The sequence below is a fragment of the Podarcis melisellensis genome (genome assembly GCF_964234715.1).
Source record: "Podarcis melisellensis genome assembly, chromosome: 18".
Lineage (NCBI taxonomy): Eukaryota > Metazoa > Chordata > Lepidosauria > Squamata > Lacertidae > Podarcis > Podarcis melisellensis.
In genome coordinates, this window is record NC_138536.1 from 49,994 (window position 1) to 70,081 (window position 20,088).

General features: G+C 52.7%; 1 protein-coding gene across 5 annotated transcripts; it reads left to right on the top strand.

Annotated features, from left to right (window-relative positions):
• The first annotated feature begins 255 nt into the window (after positions 1 to 255).
• Positions 256 to 19,780, top strand: LOC309361092 (zinc finger RNA-binding protein 2-like). 5 transcript variants are annotated; one of them, XM_081896039.1, is made up of 19 exons: positions 256 to 320; positions 730 to 964; positions 4,487 to 4,601; positions 5,603 to 5,821; positions 6,195 to 6,472; positions 7,969 to 8,154; positions 8,448 to 8,685; positions 9,731 to 9,891; positions 10,205 to 10,324; positions 10,969 to 11,093; positions 12,150 to 12,291; positions 12,970 to 13,193; positions 13,507 to 13,678; positions 14,521 to 14,662; positions 16,335 to 16,432; positions 16,680 to 16,820; positions 17,604 to 17,715; positions 18,474 to 18,571; positions 19,457 to 19,780. In XM_081896039.1, the coding sequence occupies exons 1-19, from the start codon at positions 274 to 276 to the stop codon at positions 19,631 to 19,633; spliced, it is 3,030 nt and encodes a 1,009-aa protein (XP_081752165.1). In that variant the 5' UTR covers positions 256 to 273; the 3' UTR covers positions 19,634 to 19,780. The 5 variants fall into 5 exon arrangements, with proteins under 5 accessions (XP_081752165.1, XP_081752168.1, XP_081752166.1 ...); XM_081896042.1 differs by having other exon boundaries at positions 16,725 to 16,820; XM_081896040.1 differs by having other exon boundaries at positions 14,524 to 14,662.
• The last annotated feature ends 308 nt before the right edge of the window (positions 19,781 to 20,088 follow it).

The following is a 20,088-nucleotide window of genomic DNA, read 5'->3' on the forward strand; positions in this document are numbered from 1 at the left end:
TGCTTCCCTCTCCCAAAATGGCGCCGGCGGCAACATCCCATGAACTTCCTTCACTTCCTTATCATTACAGGGACGTCCCTCTTGTCCTTGGAGGCCATGGCTGCTGGGGAGAAGCAGCTGCCCAAGGCGACCTGGTCCTCGAGGCGCCCCTTTCGCCTCCTCGGAGCGGAGGGGCGGGGCTTGGGGCGGAGAGAGGCGGAGCCACGTCACACGCACGCTCTTGCGTCGCCCCTTTCCCGGCGTGCCTCGCGCTCGCCCAGCGGAGACGCCAAGATGGCGGCCAGCAATTCCTACGGCTTCGCGGCCGGAGCCCCGTCCAGGTGGGTGGGGGGCGGCAGGGGCTCCGGCGCCGGAGGGGCGAGGGCGGGCGGGGGAGGGGGGCCGGCGAGAGGCGGAGGGGGCCTGGCAGGCCCCTTCCCCGCCCCGTTCTGGCCAGAAGCGGGCAAGGAGGCTCGCCGGACAGGCGCTCGCTTCAGCTGCCCAGGAGGCTGGTGCGGGCGCCCCTCCTCCCGTTAGGGCAAGAAAGAGCCACAGCTCTGAGATTGGCCCAGCCTGGTGCCCTCCAGATGTTTGGGACTAGAAATCCCATCAGCCCAAGATTGCAGGGAAAAGGAGGAGTATGGAAGTTGTGCGGGAATCCCTTGCAGACGATCGCAGTGCCATTTCCCCTTAGCGGCCACCCCTTTTCCCCAACCTCCTCAGCCTCTCCCTTCTCGTCTTCCTTTTCAGCGCCCAGCCTGCTCCAGCTTACTGCCATCCCGCCACAGCAGCCAGCTACCCACTCCAGCAGAGCCCTGCGATAGAGCACGCTGTGGCCCCCGCCTATCCTCCAGCTCTGCAGGCAGCCAGGTCTGTGGCCCCTGCAGCATATGGGGGCTACCAGCCCCCGTCAACGCCAGGCTACGGTTATGGGACGCGGCAACCAGAGCCAACCCCCCAGCCCACTGTCGCCCAGAACTATCAGGTAGCTGCTAATCAGGATCCTCCCATCGGTGGGTTGGGGAGGCAGATGTTGTTAGACTCCAGACCCCTAAGCTACAACATTCATTCCAAATATCTAGGAATGAGGGGAGGGATGGCCACAGGTGCCCCTTGCCAGATATTTGAGGGGCTGGAATAAAAGTGTTTTGCTCCGTGGGGTCTTCTCTGGGTCTAGGGTCTCAGTCCCAAGAGAATGGGATTCACAGTGCAGCATTGCCTCAGCAAGCCATGGTCAGGTCCGGGGAATCGTTCAGCTGTAAGTCCAGGCAAGGGGCAACACAGGAAGGAAATTCGGGAGCCAGAGAGCTGTGTGGTTTCTTGCAAGAGGCACACATTTTATGAGCTAGTCCCCACCACACGGACCAAAGCCTAACTGCAGCTGCTGGTGGCAAATAAGTTCCTGGGTTGATTCCTCCAGTTCTGTGTGAAGACTGTGTGAGTCCACCTTCTGTTGCTGCTCTTTGGCCCGGACCTTTGGGTGCCAGTGTTCTTGAGGACGGTAGGACCTCCTCCAGCAGGTCTCCCACCGGGGCATCCTTACCACTGGTGGCAGGAGCCTCTGGCACTGGGTGGTCAGGTTTGGCCATAGCGAGCAGCTGACTTTCAGGAGAACGGACTGGCAATAGTGAGCCTTTCCATCACCCTTCATTGTGGGGTCCAAGGTGTGCATTGTCCCAGGATCCCATATGTGGAGTGGAATGAGGGGGGAGGAGGGGCTGCACCACTTCAGACAACAGAGACCGCTTTATATGCTCCTCCACTGTGTGTGTACAAGGAGAACAAGGTGGGGGGGGGGAGCTCTTTGCAAACTGCTGCGTTAACAGCACCAAAGTGACTTCCCTCGCACACAAGCCTGGCCAGAGCGTCTGGGCTGGCCAGATGACAAGCCCCCCCCTTTTTGCTTCCCTGATGGGATCGAAAGGACGGCAGAGCAAGACCTTGGGCACCAGCTCTTGTACAGGGCACCATCCTACTGTCTTAGGGACTCCACTCCAGATTTGGGCCGGGTTTACTCCTGAAGCTTCTCTTCTCCCTTCCCATAGGTGTCAATAAAGTCCATGCAGGTTAGTGAGCAGGTTGGCAGGGGGGGGGGGACACCCGTCCTTCATCTGGTGGTCTGCTGGAAGAAGGAAGACCTCCTCCATGCTCATCCAGCCCCCTGGAGGCTAATATTTTTTTCAGACTTTCTGGGCTTCTTTACAAAGCTGTTGCAGTGCATGTTTTATGTGTCTAATAGACATATAATTGTGGGAGGGGGGAATAGTGAGTTGGAATCTGACCATTCTAAACACGTCTAGTCTGTATCCTTGTTTCAACGAGGCTTGACAAAGAGCTGTGCTGGCTGGGACCGGGCAAACTAAAGAATGTTTAGTTCTTGTCTTCATTTCCAAGGCCCTTAGCAACTTGGGTCCAGGTTATTTTAAGGATCAGCGGACCCATTAGTGATCCCTGGGATCTTTGGAGGAGTCTCTGTTGGTGATCCCGCATGGCATACATTGACCAGAAGCCATTAATTCAGTGTTTTGGGCCCAAGCCTGTGGAACTCCATCCCACCTGAGATGAAATAGGCATCATCCTTGCTGAACTTAAGGCACATGGCAAAGACTTCCGTATTCCAGCAGGCATTTTGATGTAGTGTTTCAGATTATTTGGTTTTATGAAGAATTTTTGTTTTATTCTTCACATGGTTGGTTTTTAAGAAAACAACTTAGTCGTGCTAATATATGTTACTGGCATCCATCTGTCTCGAGAGACAATGGATTGCCACTCTGGGGGTGAAGTCTGAACGCTGTGTTAGCAGCAGCCAAGTGACCTCCCTGGGGCGCAAGCCTGGCCAGTGGTTCTGGGGGTCCTGGGCTGCCCAGACAACAAGACCCCCTTCTTGCTGTCGCTGATGGGGTCCAAAGGAAAGCAGACCAATACATTGCTGGAAGGAGGTGGACAAGGTGCCGTCCACTTGTCTTAGAGACTCCACTCCAGAGTTGTGTGGGTTTTACTTCTCCCAAAGATATCCCTCCAGGCAGTGGAGCTTTGGGATCAGAGTTTTCCTTCTTCTAGATGGGCTCCGTTCCCAGGTGTACAAGCGCCACCTGCCCTTCACTTCCCTCTGCAACCTCCATCTGACCCCCTCTTGGTCTTGTCCACTTAATCTGCTGGAGCCTGTCTTGCCGTGCAGGGGAAGGCCCTGACTGGCCAGGGGGTTGAGGCCCATTAGCTACCCTCACCTGGTTTAACCAGCCAGTCAAGGCTCTTTCACAGGGTGTGGCTGTTGTCATAGAATCGTAGACTGAGAAGGTATCCCAACCCACTGCGATGCAGGAATCTCATCTAAAGCATCCCTGACAGATGGCAATCCAGCCTCCGCTTAAAAATATCCAAGGAAGGAGAGTCCACTACCTGCCAAGGGAGTCCGTTCCACTCTCAAATAGCTCTTCCTGTCAGAAAGCTCTTCCTGATACTGAGTCAGAATCTCCTTTCTTGTCTCCTCTCTTCCAGGCTAAATATCCCCAACTCCTTCAACCGTTCCTCATAAGGCCTGGTTTCCAGACCCCTTGGTCATCTTGGTTGCCCTCCTCTGCACTCGTTGCAGCTTGTCAATATCCTTCTTAAATTGTGGTGCCCAGAATTGTCACATACTGACAGCTTCTAGGAGCCGCAGGTGAGAGCTGAGTGCAGGGGGGGCACCAAAGGAGCATGATGTCTCCCCCACAAAGGTACTACCCCTCCCCTAAGACCTCATACACCTTTGCTAACATATAAATACCTTAAAAATAATGATGATGATTATTTTATTATTTATACCCCACCCATCTGGCTGGGTTTCCTCAACCACTCTGGCCGGCTTACCCAGTGGACCAATACAGCAACTGTTTTGGAGAGCAAGTGAAATCAATACTGGACAATTTTTTTAATTCTTTTTATATATTTCAACTGTGTCAGACCAACACAGCTACCTACCTGAATCTTTCCCCAAGCAGTACAACCTGGGATAACTTTTTTTTTCAAGCATCTATTTCTTTTTACAATTAATATACTGTCTCCTCCAGCTGGTCAGAAACTGCATTGCAGGGGGAATATGGAGAAAACAAACAGAAAGGAAGGATGGAATAATAGGGCAGCTTCAGGAGTCATCAGGCATCACCTTCAAATGAGGTTGGGGGCTCCATGTAGATCCTGGACTGCTCCCCTTTGCTTGAGTGGAATGAGAGAGCCACAGTGATGTCTCTAGCATTCCCCAGATGTTGCTGCACTAAATTGGGAGCTCCAACACCTGGGAGGATACAAACGTCTCCATCCCTGTCTTAGGAGGAATCAATTAAAGATGTGTAAAAGTGTCCCTGGCTTTTGTGCCCCCCCCTAATATTTAAGCTACCTTAAATAAGCCACCCAGAAAAGGCTCCTATCAGCCAAAAGATGCTCTGGGTTATGGGTCGCCCTGTGGAAGGCATCGGTCGGCTTGTGTTGCCCTCACCTGCTTATTGACAGCCAAGTTTTGTTTTGGCAGGATGGCTACAGTTACGGCCGATCCCCAACAGCAGGCGGCTATGAGACCAAACCATATTACCAAGCGGTGGTCACGCAGCCCCAACACGTGGCCACGGACTCGTACTACCACTCGAGTGAGTTCACATAGAAAAAAAAACAATGTTCAGGCGTGTTCAGAATACTAGAGGCTTGTGGAAGCATTTGTGAAGTAGTTTCCAGTAACAGCTGTCTTGGTAACGGGGAAGGTTTGGGCGATGGGGGTCATCTTAAGCTGCCCCCTTCCTGAGCCACTAGAGCTGTCCTGCACTGCAATCTCACGCTGCTTTTAAGCTGGTTTAATAAAACCATGAAGGTCACTTTGTGTTGGAATAAAGATGAGTGCAGTTACTCCTTTGTAAACAGTCCATACAGGTTTGAAGGTGTCTGGAGGAGCGGTTCTCCCAATATGAGCCTGCTTGGGCTTTGAGATCTTGGGGGGGGGGGCATGTTCCAGTTTCTCCACCTTCACAGGCATGTTTGGTGAGGACATGAGACAAGGCCTTCTTGGTGGCTGCTCCCAGACTGTGGAACTCACTTCAGCCTAGTTGGCTAGGCTAGGTCTCCATCTGCTTTCCTTTTGCCAGCAGGCAAAGACTTTTATTTTGCCATGCCTTTTGCCACCAACTGGCTGTTGTGGATGGTCTTCTGAGGCTGAATGTTGTTGGGGTTTTGTGCTTTCAAAGGGTTTTAAATGTTTCAGCACTGCATTTTTAAAGGGTTGCTTATTTAACCGTTTTTTAATATTTATATTTGTGTGCTTGTTTAGATTTGTGCTGGGAGCTGCCTTGGGTCCCGCATTGGGAGAAAGAGAGGATAGAAATAAAATAAAAAAAATAAGGTGGTCTATATGTTGCTGTTCCCTGTTGCTGAGGAGTCTGGTCAGGCAAATGAAATGAAGGATTGTATGTTAGCTGTTCTCTAGCCTCATTGAAATGAATGGCTCTTAGTCATGTCCTTCAGTTTCACTGGGTCTCCTCTGAGGAGAATTTAGGTGGATGGAAGCTGGACAAAGCTCAAGGAGCTCAGGCAGGCAGAATCTGGGCAGGAGTTGCCTGCTGCTCTCTGGTCTTCAGCGACTGCTCTCTGTCCTTCGTAGACTCCCAGAGCAGCTACAGCCAGCCTGCGGCCGTGTACAGTCCAAGCCAGCCCCAGAGACAAGTGACCCCCATTAAGCCCATCCAGACTGTGACTTCTGCCTCATCCTATAGCACCTACCCAGCCTCCACGACATGCCAGCAGAACATCTCTGCCTCCTCCCTCCAGTCGTACGCCCCTTCCTCTTCCACCTACAACTCCTCTCCTGCGTCCTACTCTGGTAAGAGCTTCTCAAAGGCCTTGCTTCCTCTTTCCCACTTCCTTTACCGCAAGGGTGCAGAGCCTGTGTGGCCCCAATCCCCATTGTCATTGACTGTGCCGGCTGCAAGTGATGGGAGTTGGTAGTCTCAACAACATTGACCTGTTTCCTCATCCCTGCTCTAGGAAACATCCCCTTTCTCAGGAGACAGTGTCTCTTCTAAGTACCGGCAGTAAAGAAATGCTGCTTCTTAGAGCAGGGTGGGGAACCTGTGGCCCTCCAGAGGTTGCTGGGCTCCAGCTCACCTGCTGGCTGGGACTCAGGCGAGTTGGAATGGCTGTCGCCTGCCCCTGCTTTGCTCGTCGTGCATCAACAGGAGGTCTTCTTTCTCCAGGGTCCAACTACTCCAGCTATGATGCCACTGCGTACGTGGCAGCCAGCGCTTCCTACTACCAGCCCCCCCAGCCGCCGCCACAGCCCCTGCCTCCCACGCAGCAGCAGCCCAAGCCCCTGGGGGGCTCACTGTGGAGCGACGGAGGCAGCAGCAACTCCACCAGCAGCTACAGCAAGAAGCCCCAGTACCCCAGCAAGCCGCTCAAGCCCAGGGGACCCCCCAAGCAGCCTCAGCTTCACTACTGTGAGATCTGCAAGATCAGCTGCGCAGGCCCCCAGGTGAGTCTGGCTTCTTCCTTTTGGTTCTTTGGCCAAGGTTTGTCTGCTGTCTCCTGATGAGCTACGCAGGGCGCCTTAACAATCATTTGAAGCCAAGCATAAAAATAGGCCACAATGCAAATGAAAAACTCATGTCTTGCCTCCCCCAAAATCCTGGCAGCTGTAGTTTCTTAAGGGAGTTGGGAATTGTGATGGGTTCCCAGGATTCTGTGGTGGAAGCCATGTGCTTCATGGTGCGGCTGAGATACAACGAACGCATCAGTTTTTTCCTGATAAAAGAAGTACCTGCCTGAAATGGAGAGGTTTTCAGCAAACGGCAAAACACTCTGAGAGGAGTCCTCCCAAACCTCATGGAACAAAGAGTTCCATCTTATAGATGCCCCCACTCAGAAGGCCCTTCTCTGGTCCCCGGCAGCAGCAGAGTCTCTTGAGCAGACCTTAGGCAGGAACCAGAGGTACAGCGTCTATGCAGATATGGTTCAGGGAGCCCGTGGCCAGGCAGGGCCACCTTGACCCACAAGATGGTCAAACTGTGAGGCTGTTTCCCCCAAACCACAAGCACCTGCGCCACCCTTGATGTCAGTAGTGGAGATGGGACTATCAGTGTACCCATTGGGAGCCTTAAAGTGTGGTCCTGATGGCTCATGGGCAAGGGAAAGCAGGTTTGGGCTGATCTACAGCTGCTGGATCAGCTGCACCAGTGTGTCCCTGAAAGGGAATCCTCTTTCTCGCAGCCGATGCCTGCAGAAAACAGGTAAAGGCAAAGCCTCAGGCACGTGGAAGCTCTTTGCAAGCCCTGCCTTGGCTTTGATGCCAGGACTTCAGAATGCCTAAAGGGTTCCTCAGAGCTTCTGCCCCTGCTTTACAGTGCCAGGCTGGCTTGTCTTGCCCTGGTTGCTTACGAAGCCCCTCAGATTTTCTAAGCAGTGTACAAATGGTTCCTCTAGCTCCTTGTTCTGTATTCATCAGGATAACAGATGCTTTTGGAAAGCCCTCCCACCCAAACAGTCCTTGAATACAGCAGCTGTCCCCTGTTTACTCGGCAAAAGGATGGTGTTCGGAGATCTACATCCTTTGAACTTAGCAATTCTCTTTAGCTCTGACAGGGAATCATTGTGGACAGAGCTGTTCTCCATAAAAGACATTCCTCTTCTCCCTTTAGAGCAAGGCTGAGAAACCCAAGGCCTGGGGGTTGAATGCGGCTCTTGCGGCCTCTCTGCGCGGCCCTCGGGACTCTTCCCCCAGCCGTGCCTTCTCCACAGGCCTCGCACCTCACTGACCCTGACCAGCCCTCTCCTCGACTGCTTTTGCAGGGCCGGAATGTCTCTCCAGAGTGCCATAATGCCTCTTTGCACCACCTCCAGACACAGCTCACCTCCCTGCACCAACACAAGGCCCATCCTGGATCGCCCTCCACTTCTTAGACGTGCCGTAGGCCATAAAAACGTTTCGGGGCAAGAGGATCCTGCCATGTCCTTCCTCCCACCCCCCTGCAGACTTACCGGGAGCACCTAGAAGGACAAAAGCACAAAAAGAAGGAGACAGCACTGAAGACAGGGAGCCAGGCGGGGGGCAGCGGCCTACGGGGGGTCCAGACCCAGCTGCACTGCGAGCTCTGCGATGTTTCTTGCACCGGGGCAGATGCTTACGTGGCCCATATCCGAGGAGCCAAGCACCAAAAGGTCGAGTGTTCTGGGAAGCGCAGGGGGGCACCGGGAGGGAGGACCTAATGGAGACTTTGGTCCACTCCAGGGCGTGGCCCCTCCGCCTTAGGTCTCCTGGGGCGGAGGGCGGGGACAAAGCGAGCGTTGGCTGACTGCCTCTGGCTCCCACTCCCTTGGGCCTTTCTGCCTTCCCCAAGGGGCGCCAGCTGCTCCTGCCCAGAGCCAAGCTGTGGTGAGCTGACGCTGCCCAAGGACTGGGGAGCCTGTGCTGGGCCACGTCTCCCCTCCGCTGAAGGACGTGTGTCTTCCAGGTCCTCAAGCTGCACACCAAGTTGGGGAAGCCCATCCCTTCCGTCCAGCCCATCATGCTCAGCGTCTCTGTGAGTCCTGCCAATGGCTCCGCCAGCAAGCCAGCTCCGCACCCCCCCGTCTCCACCACGCCCAGCGTGCTGGCAAAGCAGGCTGTGGGCACAGCCAACAGCACACCCAGCCCGAGCAAGCCGCTTTCTGCCAAGAAGCCCCTAGGGCAGGCAAAGCTCTTGTTTCCAGGTAGGAACCGTGGCAAGGGGGGCTGGGCGAGAGGCTTGGCAGAGAGGCGTTCTCTGGGGAGCGATCTCTCTGCGCCGGCCGGGGGGGTGAGGTGGTCGAGGGGACTCCCTGTTTCTGACTGCAGGTGGGGGGGGGTCTGCAGCCCTCCAGGTGTAGCTGGACATACAACACCCATCATCCCTGACCATTGGCAAGGCAGGCTGGGAGTTGTAGTTCTGCAGTGTCTGGAGGGCTACCAGTTCCTGATCTAAGAAGGCATTTCTCCATATCAAATAGAGGCAGTCTTCCATATTATTGCGTCTTATTCATAGGGAAGGGGTTCGGGGGGGGGTGAAATTGGCAAAGACAAACTCCATGAGGCCTGGTTCCCTTTTATTTCCTTTATCATTGGCTGCCTAGCACACCAGGGACGGCTAAGCCTCCTCCTCGCCATACATTCAAAGCACATGGCTTTCCCCAAAGAACCATGGGAACTGTAATTTGTTAAGGGTGTTGGGAATTATAGATCTGTAAACTACAGCTCCCAGGATTGTTTTACGGAAACCATGTATATTAAGTGCACTTTAAATGTGTTGTGTGCCATTTTACCCTAGTCTACAGTGCAATACTGGTTTTGTCTCTAAAAAAAACCCCGGGGCCTTCCAAAATCTGACACACACACCCCAGATCTGCAACCTGAAGTGGTACAGGCCATTCTTAGGACCTCATTCCGCTGCATGCATGGCTGCCTCCTTGGTCACTGGCCAAGTTGACCTGTAAGGGGAAAATTCCTTCCAGTAGCACCTTAAAGACCAACTAAGTTAGTTCTTGGTATGAGCTTTCGTGTGCATGCACACTTCTTCAGGTATCTGAAGAAGTGTGCATGCACACGAAAGCTCATACCAAGAACTAACTTAGTTGGTCTTTAAGGTGCTACTGGAAGGAATTTTTTTTGACTATGGCAGACCAACACGGCTACCTATCTGTAACTGTAAGGGGAAGTTCTTTCATAAAAGCAAATGGTGGCCAGGTCAAGATCTGAGAACCTCCATGGCTGTTTTATCAGGAGCAGGCAAAGCTCAGGTGACAAGCGCAAAGCAGGAAGGGGCAGAAGGGGTGTCCGCGAAAGCCGCGAGGCCAGCAGACGAGTCCCCCCTCAGCAGCTCCGGAGATGGTCTGAGGGACCTGCTGGACGTGCAGCCTGTGGGTCACGATTATGTCGAAGAGGTAAAGGGAAAGGGAGGACGTGCCTCCTTCACGGAAATATTTGCCGGTCATCTGTCAGGGATATTAACTGAGTTACTTCCGATATCCTTTCCACCAAGGCAGTGTAAATGGGGCAGGGGAGCTCTTTGGAGCCGGGCTTCCAAGGTTGCTCCCTTGGCTCAATCCTGCTTTCCCCTCTGCCTCTCCCTGCATCTCTCCCTATGGAAGATCTGGCAAGGTGGGGGTTTTCAGGGCCCGGTTTCTGTCACACGGGGGAGATCTTCGCTTTCCTGCCTCTAGCCCGGCTGAGATGATGCATCTTGCACCTCTTCAGGTCCACAATGACAAAGGCAAGATGGTTCGCTTCCACTGCAAACTTTGTGAGTGCAGCTTCAATGACCCCAACTCTAAAGACATGCACTTGAAGGGCCGCCGGCACAGGCTGCAGTACAAGGTGCGAGGGCTGGGAGGGCCTGGTGTGGGCTGGCAGGCCCAGTGGGGGAGCCCCTGTCTGTGAGAGGGGTGCAGGGAGCCTGTTTGCTTCTGTGGGGCCAATGACAGCAATGGGTGAAGCAGTCTTTGGCCCCTGGGCCTGGGGGGTTTCCCTCCTCTCTTCTACGCATCCTCTGCGGCCCCATCATCCCGCATTCCAGTTAGAGGCAGATTGGTGAGTCTTGAAGCTTCCATTTTGATTTCCAACAATATCTTTGATGTAATCTTGTTCTGGAATGCAGAAATTAATGATGGGAGCGCTGGGGGGGCCTTGGGCCAAGGCCCTGTTTCTGGAAGTCAGTTCTGCCAGTTGTAAATTGGCCGCAATTGTAGCCTCCACAACACTGGGTCAGGACTGCAAGATAGGAAGGGACCTCTGTTACTGCCACCCTTTTTGAAACGCAGCTAGCTCTTCTGGATTCCCACACTAGAGAGCCCTGGGAAGTGTGTTTGGTATGGGTGCCAATAGATCTTCCCGAATTGAGCAGCTGGGAAGCGATTTGGGGCCCCAGTTCCTGGTCCCTCTGGATCTTTGCCCCTGGACACAGCTTGTAGCAGTAACTGAACTGCTCTATTCTGAGCCTGATGGCAACAAACCTCTTGCAGAAGAAGGTCAACCCTGACTTGCCAGTCGAGATCAAGCCCAGCAGCCGAGCTCAGAAGAAGCAGCAGCTGCGGTCCCTGGGGAAGAGGCGCCGAGAGGAAGAGCAGCGCTGGCACCTAGAGATGAGGCGAGTCCTGGGAAGGGGCTGGGGGGGCGGAGCGTCCCCTTTGCGTGCAACAGCAGGTCCCAGGTTCAGTCCCTGCCTGAAACCTTGGAGAAATGTGCTCAGTCGGTGTAGACATAGCTCAGCTGAGTCGGCTGACTCAGGAGACTGGGAAAGCTGCCTTGAAGTGCTGGATCCATGTTTGCTTTCTCTCTCTTAAATGTCAGGTTCCAACTCTGGCTGGCCTTTTGCAGGTTGATGGCTGTACTCTTATCTGTGGAAGAAGAGGGAGGGAGGGCAAGAAGCCTTCTTATGACTGTTCTTGTTGTTATATTATCAATATTATCCAGCACCATCAGAAACCCAGAGGAAATATAGACAGTCTCTTCTCCTGAGCAGCTTACAGTCTAAACTGGGCAGTGTAGGATTAACAACGGGAAGCCAGGAGACGCAGAGGCCAGTTTAGGCCTAACCCTCACCGTTGTTTAGCTCTGCTCACATGAGTTCTGGTCTCACATGTTTTCCCGCTTTTCCTGTCAGAGGAGGAGGAGATTGGAAATTTGCTTTTTGAACTAATCACAGTTCCTTGCTGCATCCAGGCAGGTAGGAAGGGAGGCGGGGGGGGCACACGTCTGGTTAAACCGCTGTTTGTTTAAACAAGCCAGCTTCATGAAGCACAATTTTGATCCTGATTACTTTGAGGAAGCCATTGTTCCAACTCATCACAGTTTTGTCTGAGTTTGGTGCAATGGAGAACTCGGTTGGCAGGGAGGCAGGATGAAATTCGTGAGCTTGAGGCTGGTGCTCAGAATGCGGAATCACAGTTTAGTGTAGCATCTGAAATGGCAGGGCAGGAAGAATGTGAATGTACAGTGTCACGGGAGGAAGAAGCCTTGGAGGCAGACCAGGATGGATGGACTGAACAAAAAGAGACAGTCCTCACTCCAAGTCCAGAGGGTTTCCTGCTGTTGGTCCATAGTCCTGGCTGGTCAGCTGCTGTCCCTGCTTGCTGCTGCCCCTCCTTCCTGTGAGAGAGCCAGGCTCTTCTAATGCAGCATTTCTCCCGCCTTTCCCCTCCAGGCGCTATGAAGAAGAAATGTACTGGCGTCGGGTGGAGGAGGAGCAGCTGTACTGGGAGGAGCAGCAGCGGCGGCACCTGGCGGCAGACTGGCCCCCGCCACCCCTCATGGGCAGGCCTGGAGTGCCAGTCCCCCCTCTCTTGGTGGGTATCCGGATTTGGGTGGCATTTCCTTCAAACCCCAGGCTCCCTGCAAAGCCAGCCAGCTGAATCACACCGTGAATCTATTCCAGTGTAACTCTAGACCTGAAGAAGCCTGGCTCTTCAGCTCTTCACATGGCTGCCAGGGGGATCTGGAAGCATCCATTTACTGGTTTGAACTGACCAGTTTCTTGTTGCTCATGAACTGTGCTTATTCTAAACCGGGAGTTTGGCACCCTGACATTGGCAAAGGTGAGGCTCACATTCAGCACCAGCCAGGGTATTGGCACTGACAGTGGGCTGAACACTGACATCAGGGGTGGGGCAGGGGATTGCGGGTGGAGGAGGAACCTGTGTTAGTTCTAGTTAGGGCTGCAGGCAGGAGGGTCCATGTTCTTGGCTCAAACTCTAAATTTATTGAAAGAAGCCAGAATCAAAACTGATTTCTGCTCCTGGCTTGCTTCAATGAAAAATAGTTTAAACATATCACTGTTCCCAGTTTGGATATAATGAGAAACTGTGTTCATGTGAACCAGGAAGTGAGTGCTTCTGGTTTCTCTTCCTGACTGTTGGAAGAAAACTGGGGCATGTAAAAGTGCAAGGCTCGGTCATATCGCGCTGAGCTGTGATTCACCATGAAGTTGACCTGTGCCTTTTCCTCACCTCGTTTGCCCGCTCTAGTTGACAGACTCCTTCTGTCCATTTTATCTCCCTCAGCCCACCCGGCGACCGGACTCTTCTGATGACCGCCACATCATGACAAAGCACTCCAGCATCTACCCAACAGAAGACGAGCTGCAGGCCATTCAGAAAGTTGTCTCTCACTCTGAGCGTGCCCTTAGGCTTGTCTCCGATTGGCTGACGGAGCAGGAAACAGAAAAAGAGGAAGGCAGTAAAGACAAAGGGTAATGCTTTCAGGCCGCCTCCGTTCTTGACCTTCACTCGAATTATGCTCACAAACAACCCTGTGGGGTAGAACAGGCTGAAAGAGGGGGACGGGCTCAAAGTCACCAAGTCTTCCTAGCCACTCCCAACCACGAGGCCAGGCTGCCAACAGGGGAATAACCTGCTCCCCTTACTGGGGGGGGGGGGGAGCAGCAGCGGCACACAAGTGCCTTGGACATCCCTGCTGGAACCCTTCCTGATGCATTTAATCACCCGTGCTAGGCAGCTAGTCCTCATGAGCACACTTCCTTTCCTGCCCCCTCCTTTCAACAGGAAGGCAGATGACCCTCCCCGGCTTCTGAAAGGGGTAATGAGAGTTGGCGTCTTGGCAAAAGGGCTGCTTCTCCGCGGAGACAGGAATGTTCGCCTGATCTTGCTTTCAGCCCAGAAACCTACCCTGGCTCTTCTCCAGAGCATCACAGAGCAGCTGCCCCAGCAGCTGGAGGTAAGGAAGGCCTCTCTCTGCTCCGCAGTCAGACTTGCCAACCTTTGGAGAGGAGGATGTGTGTATTTATATATCTTTTAGCTGTTGTTTGTTTGTTAAATTTCTATTCTATTCTATTCAAATCCTGTGTCTGGATGGGCCTGCTGAAACAGAGAAGGTTCCCAGCAGGGATCTAAAAAGAAAACAGTGGTGGGGCCCACCTGACATCAATAGGCAGGGAGTTCCAAAGGACAGCTGCTACTAAGCTAAAGGAATGACTCCTTACTGATGCCAAGTGGACCTTAACGATCACATTGGCATCTTACGTGGAGTCGGAATTGTCTCACTCTGCTCTTCAGTTGCTATTTTTTAGTCTGCCTTTTATTTGAGTTTTATATTGTGGCACTTTGTACACCACCTTGGAATCGTTTGAGGAAGAGCGTTTAAGAAAAATACTTAAGTATAACAAATGACAAGAGGCATGACACAGTTTCCACAGAAAAAGCAGGTCCCTGCTCCCAGTGAATCTAAGATCTGGCCTCTTGGGCCTCACTTCCTGGCTTTGGGACTCTCCCCAGCCTGCCCCGCACCCTCCTTGAGTGCCTCTGCCTGGCTGGAATGTGTCCTTGGAGCTCTCGCCGCTGTCTCCTGCTTGCTAGATGGAGCAGCTGTGTGCAGAAACCTCTGGCTCTTGCACACCTGTGCGACAGTCGTGTCTCTTGGGCTAGCATCAGCACCACTGGCATGCAGCTCCTGGCTGATTGTCCTCAGGGAGTTTTGCCATCTCTGTCCTAGTCTGTATTGGGCAGGTGGGCATATCTCAAAGGCTGATGGCGTTCTCTTTTTCTCCTCATCTGTCCCAGAAGGTGACGAGCGACAGTTACGAAGTGCTGCCCAACTCTGAGGAAGCCAATATTGTAATTGCATCATGCAGAGAACCCCAAATGCAGGTGACGGTTTCGTTGACGTCTCCCTTGATGAGAGAAGAGGCCGCTGCAGATGCAGGTGAGTCTTCAGAACTTTATTTATAAAAGTTTAAACCTCAGAGTTCTGTATAGGAACATAAAAACCTTTAAAAGCAGAACAGAGCAGAACATTTGGGTCCTCAAGGAAAGTTTTCAGTAAGTGTGTGTGGGCCTGTCAGCATGAAAAAAAGTCTTCAAGAGACACCTGAAATTCAAATTTGAGGGTGTTTGCCAAATCACTCCTGGAAGAGCGTTCGACAGCATTCACTTCAACTAAATTTTACTTGCTAGTAGACCCATTGAAATTAATGTATATCAGCGTAGCATGCGGAGCTGGAGATCCTGCTGGTGCTGTTTGTGTTGCCTTGTTTTACCTCCCCCCCCCCCCGCCCTTTCAGGAGAGGGGAAAGGGTTGGCATCTGGGCAGATCTGTGGTCCACCCCAGAAAGAAGGGTGAGGCTCTCTCCCTCCAGCCTCCCTGCTTCTCTGCCCTGGGAGACGGCTGGCATCTGGCTTCCCCCTCAGGAGGCAAGGCGGTTTCCCCAGAGGATGCTGCCCCAGGAGTCCTGGGTGCCAGAGACGGCCTTTGATGTCACCCCCTTGACCCCAGGAGCTCCTGCCTTTGCTGTAAGCCACCCTGGAGATCGTTTGATCAAAAGGTTGGGCCTTGTATCATTTAAAATAGAAATAACCTGACCTTCCGCTCTGGCTCTGACCGAGTTTCCACATCACCATCTCAAAGGAACTTGGAACTGACCAGGGGTGTTTTGTGGAAGTCTTCCTAGCTAGAATCAATGCTTGTGGTTGGCTCAGCATTCTGCTTCCATGCCTGCTCTTTTGTCATGGTGCTGAAGCCCACCCATTTATGGGCGGCTGGAAGGAGCTGCTGGGGGTTGGGGGGAGAGAAGGCAAAGAAAATTGCTTTTGCAGCCTTACTGTAGTGGCAGATCTCGCGAGAAAACTCTCCCCCAGCTGTGGTTGCCCATTAAAGCAGGAAGAAAAAGGGAATGCGGTTTGAATGCAAATGGCAAGGGAACCCCTCCTTTGCCAGGGCCGTTTCATACAAGGTCGTGGGTGCGCCCATGTCTGGCCAGTGTTCCCTGTAGGAAACTCACAGGCTTGTAAAGGAGGGGTGTGGGTGCATCTCCGCTGTGTGGAGGGGGCTCTCCTTTCGCGTGCTGCCGTGTGCCCCCATGTGTTGTGGGTTGAGGAGGGGGAACATGGGGACGGAAGAAAAGCCTGGCTGGACCAGGCCAAGGGCCTCTCTGGGCCTCATCCTGCTCTCACGCTGGCCAAGCAGATGCCCCAATGGGATGTCCACAGGTAGACCTTGAGCACAAGAGCAGCTCTTCCCCACTGGTGATTCCAGCAACCTGGTATTCGGAGACTTTTACTGATAGTGGAACTAGGAATATCCCCCGCTACCTGTAGATGTGATGCTCAAATGGTTTATTACAAGGTGTAATATGCTCAAGGTGTGTGTGTGGTTCTCTCCCCCACATTTTATCTTCCCAACAGCCCTGTGAGGTTAGGGAAGCAAGCTGAGGGAAACTGGCCCAAGGGGACCAGGGAGCCCAGGTCGCCCAGGTGATCCTAGTCCAACATGCTGATTGTTGTGCCACATTAGGCAACATGGTTTGCCTTCTCTTCTGGCTGACTGGGCTGCAGCCTGCCTCTTCCACCTCCTCCCTCCCTTTCTGCTTCCTTCTTAGCAACATCACCAGAACCTCAGCTCCACTCTGCAGAGACCTTGAACAAGGATAGGTGCCTGGAGTCCCTGGCTGCTCTTCGCCATGCCAAATGGTTCCAGGTAAGAGAGGCCAGTTGGGCCAAGGACTGTGCCCGCCCCCCCGGCCCCCAAGAAGGAGGGTCCAGTTAAGCCACCAAGGCTTAACTTGGTGTTTTTTAAATCTTAGGATTTCAAATCCACAGTGACCCATTTCAGAGACAACCCTCGGCTTTGTTAGAGCATCACCAGTTTTCCTTTTTCTTAATTTCTTGTGCCCTGACATTTGCTTGTTGTGGAGGGGGACAGTTCATGCTTGTTTTCTTTCAAGACATGGATCCGAGATGAATTTGTTTTTTTTTCCCTCTCCACAAAGGCCCGAGCCAACGGCCTGCAGTCGTGTGTGATCATCATCAGGGTTTTGCGGGACCTGTGCCAGCGTGTGCCAACATGGGGTGCTCTTCCAGATTGGGTAAGGAGGCGGGGAGAGACAGCACCTTTGGGGAATTCACACGCATGCACACGCTTGAACCAACAGTACGATGCACATCACAAGATTAGGCCGTTCCCAGAGTCTTGTTTTTAGCAAGTGAAGTAGACTGTATATGTTGGGCTTCAGTTCACTCAGGTCACCATAGGAGCCCCTTCTGCATGGGTATAAGTGGGGGGGGGGAGGCGGTATTCGGAAAGGAGGCCTCTTCAGTGATGGCCCCCAATAGTGGAGCTCCTCCCTGCTTGGTGCCACAGGTGCCTTCCGCAACCCGGTGCCCTCTTGACCTTGTTGGACTCCCAATCCCACTAGCTGTCTTCAGGGATGGTGGGAGGAGCTTGCCTAATGTTCAGGGACATTGGGAGTTGAAGTCCAAGAGCAAATGGAAAGGAGAATGTGGGGGAAGGTTGGTTTGCATCCATATTGGTCACTTGTTGCTGCTCCGCAATTGGATTCCTCTCGCAGAACTGCAATTCCCAGAGTGGTTTAGCCCCTTTTCCCACGGATCTCTGGGGACTGTAGTTCTTTGGGTTGAAGAGTGTCCTCCTCTCAGCACCCTTAACAAACCACAGTTCCCAGGATGCTTTAGGGGAAGGCATGATACTGTTTTAAGTGGGTAGTGCAGACAGGCCATAGTCTGAAGCAAAAAAAAATTGCGAAATGCTTAGTGGCATTACGAAAGGCGCACTTCATTCTCAGCAAGATATTCGCATGTTTATAAACTGCACTTTCCCTATAAGAAGTTGTGCTCTTCTTCTCTTCCAGGCGATGGAGCTGCTGGTGGAAAGAGCTCTGAGCAGCGCCACGGGCCCTTTGGGACCTGGGGAGGCCATGCGGCGGGTCCTGGAGTGCCTTGCCACCGGGATGCTCCTGGCAGGTCAGCTCTGCAAGCTGCGCCAACTGCAGTCTTTCTCCCAGGTTTGGGGCAGGACCACAGCTTCTGGCTCAGAGCACATGCTTCCCCTGCTAAATACCCCCCATCTCCAGCGTCTCCCAAGTGGAGCCTGGAGAGCCAGCGGCCACCAGGGGGCGATGTCCCTAGACCAGACCATGTTCACCCCTCCCCTCCTTCTCCCACAAGATTCCTCTCAATGCAGCCCTAAGAAGGTTCTGGAAAACCACTTCCACTGGGTACTAGCTCCAACTTTCTGGATTTGTGCTAAAACTATTTGTTTTCTATTATTACTATTTAAAAACAAGTATCTGGCCTTGACGGCTGTGAGCAACACAGTGAAATCACAAAAACAGGTGAGCAGACCTGCAGTGCTTGAAATTGGTACTTTGGTGTCAGCACACAAACACCCACAATGCAGCTCAGCAGCCGAGAAAACCCTGGTTGGTGGCTTCTCATTCATTTTAGTTTTCGAAAAGCTCTAACGTAGATTTGCAATCTGAAACAACAAGGGTTTGGGGAAGGCTTAGGTTTCCCCATCCCTGCCCTAAGGAGGACTTGATCCCCAGAAATGAACTGGTGGAGAAACAAACCACTAGGAATGCTCCAAGGATAGGGGGCTCTAGGGGCTCCAGCCCCCTCAATATTTTGAATCTGGGTTGGGAGTGGAATCAGGTTGCTAAAAATCAGAGTTTGCCTCCTTCCTAAGCATAACCTTCCTGCCATGTTCTGCTTCCCTGCAGATGGTCCAGGGCTCCAAGACCCCTGTGAGAAAGAGCCCGTGGATGCCTTGCAGAGCATGGCCAGGCAGCAGCGAGAAGACGTCACGGCCAGCAGCCAGGTGGGTGGTGCCTTGGGCTCTTTGCCTGAGAGAACCTGCAGCCCTCCATGGGCAGTGCTGGCCGGGGCTGGGGGGAGCTGGGAGCCCCAGCGCTCCTGGAGGACCAGAGGTTCCCGATCTCTGCTGTGGGGCTTGTGAACTTAAAACTAAGCTTATAGGAATCGTGAAAGGCTTCACCAGGACCCCCCTGCTTCCCCGAGTGGCGCCTGGCTCACTTGCACTTAAGTGTCGTGGAAGAGAGACTTCGGTTCGCTACAGCTCTTGCTCTCTCTCTCTTCAGTGTGTCATAGCCCATAGTTGGCTGCTTGCCGTCTCTCTCTAGCCAGAGGGTGTCCTGCCCTTCCTTTGTCGCGAGGGCAGATCTGCAATTTGGCGCTTCTCTTGATGTCAACCAGCGCCAGGATCCAGAAATGTGGAATTTCCTCTGTCAGCCAAGGGAGCCTTAATTATGAGCACTCACCTAGAAATTCCTCTGAGTTAGGACAGTGTAGTTTAGTAGCAGCAGGAGGAGGAGGAGGAGGAGTCGCTTGTTACCTAAACAAAACATAAACACATTTTACCATAAAAGAGAAACCATAGAAAACATTAACATTTTCATGTAGCACCAACATTCATTAATGTTGATCTATATACTTTTTGCTCTAAGCTGATTGGGGAATGTTTGCTCCACCCTCAAGAAGTCATTTATAGATATCCTTAAAATGGGAACGCTATTCACTTCTTTCAAAATAGGAATGAAGTGGGAACGCAGTGTACTGGGAAAGCAGGAGTAGTTTAAAGCTTAAGGCCTGGTTAGAAAGGGAATGATTCTGCCTGACACCTAAAGATATGTAGGGTTCAGAATCCTAACCCTGTGTGCATCTTTGCCTTTCTCCCTCCCCGCAGCATGCCTTGAGGATGCTGGCTTTCCGTCAGATCCACAAAGTCCTCGGCATGGAGCCCTTACCTCTGCTGAAAAACCGGCCCGGCCCACACAACCGGAAGAGGCGGCGGGACATCGAGGAGGAGACCGAGGGTGAGGGGAAGAAGGACAAGAAAGAGGGGGAGGAGGGCGGGGCCTAACCTCTCTTCCACAGTCGCAAAATAAGGTTTTTGTTTAGTCTAAAAATTTGGTAATTTTAGTGTGTTCCCCCCTTTAAAAAAGAAATAATACTGTAGATTGTTTTAATACTGTGCTCCAGTCATTAAAGGGATTCCATCATTCCATAAGAGTGGTCTTGTTTCTGCAGCCTGGAGATGCACTTTCCACCTTTCCAAAACAGCCAAACCTCTGACCCTTCTCTCCCTTATCACCCCCTTATCTTTAAAATGCATCTTGTGAAATGATGATTCAGGAATTGCAGGCTTAAGGATTAATTGTTCAGAGTTGGAGGGGATCCCTGGGCTGAACTGGCATATCTGCCACTGGAAAACTTCAGTTGCTCCATAGCATGCGATGCAACCTGCCCCATAATCCTGCAAGCAGCCCTTTGCTGTGTGCTTTGGGCTGGCTCCAGCTTTGAGGGCTACATCTCTAC

Bases quoted from the DNA above. Each gene is read 5' to 3' on its own strand.
- LOC309361092 (XM_081896039.1), top strand. From the start codon at position 274: ATGGCGGCCAGCAATTCCTACGGCTTCGCGGCCGGAGCCCCGTCCAG. The intron at 13,679-14,520 runs GTAAGGAAGGCC...CATCTGTCCCAG, and splicing joins AGCTGCCCCAGCAGCTGGAG to AAGGTGACGAGCGACAGTTA. The intron at 16,433-16,679 runs GTAAGAGAGGCC...TTTTCTTTCAAG, and splicing joins GCCATGCCAAATGGTTCCAG to ACATGGATCCGAGATGAATT.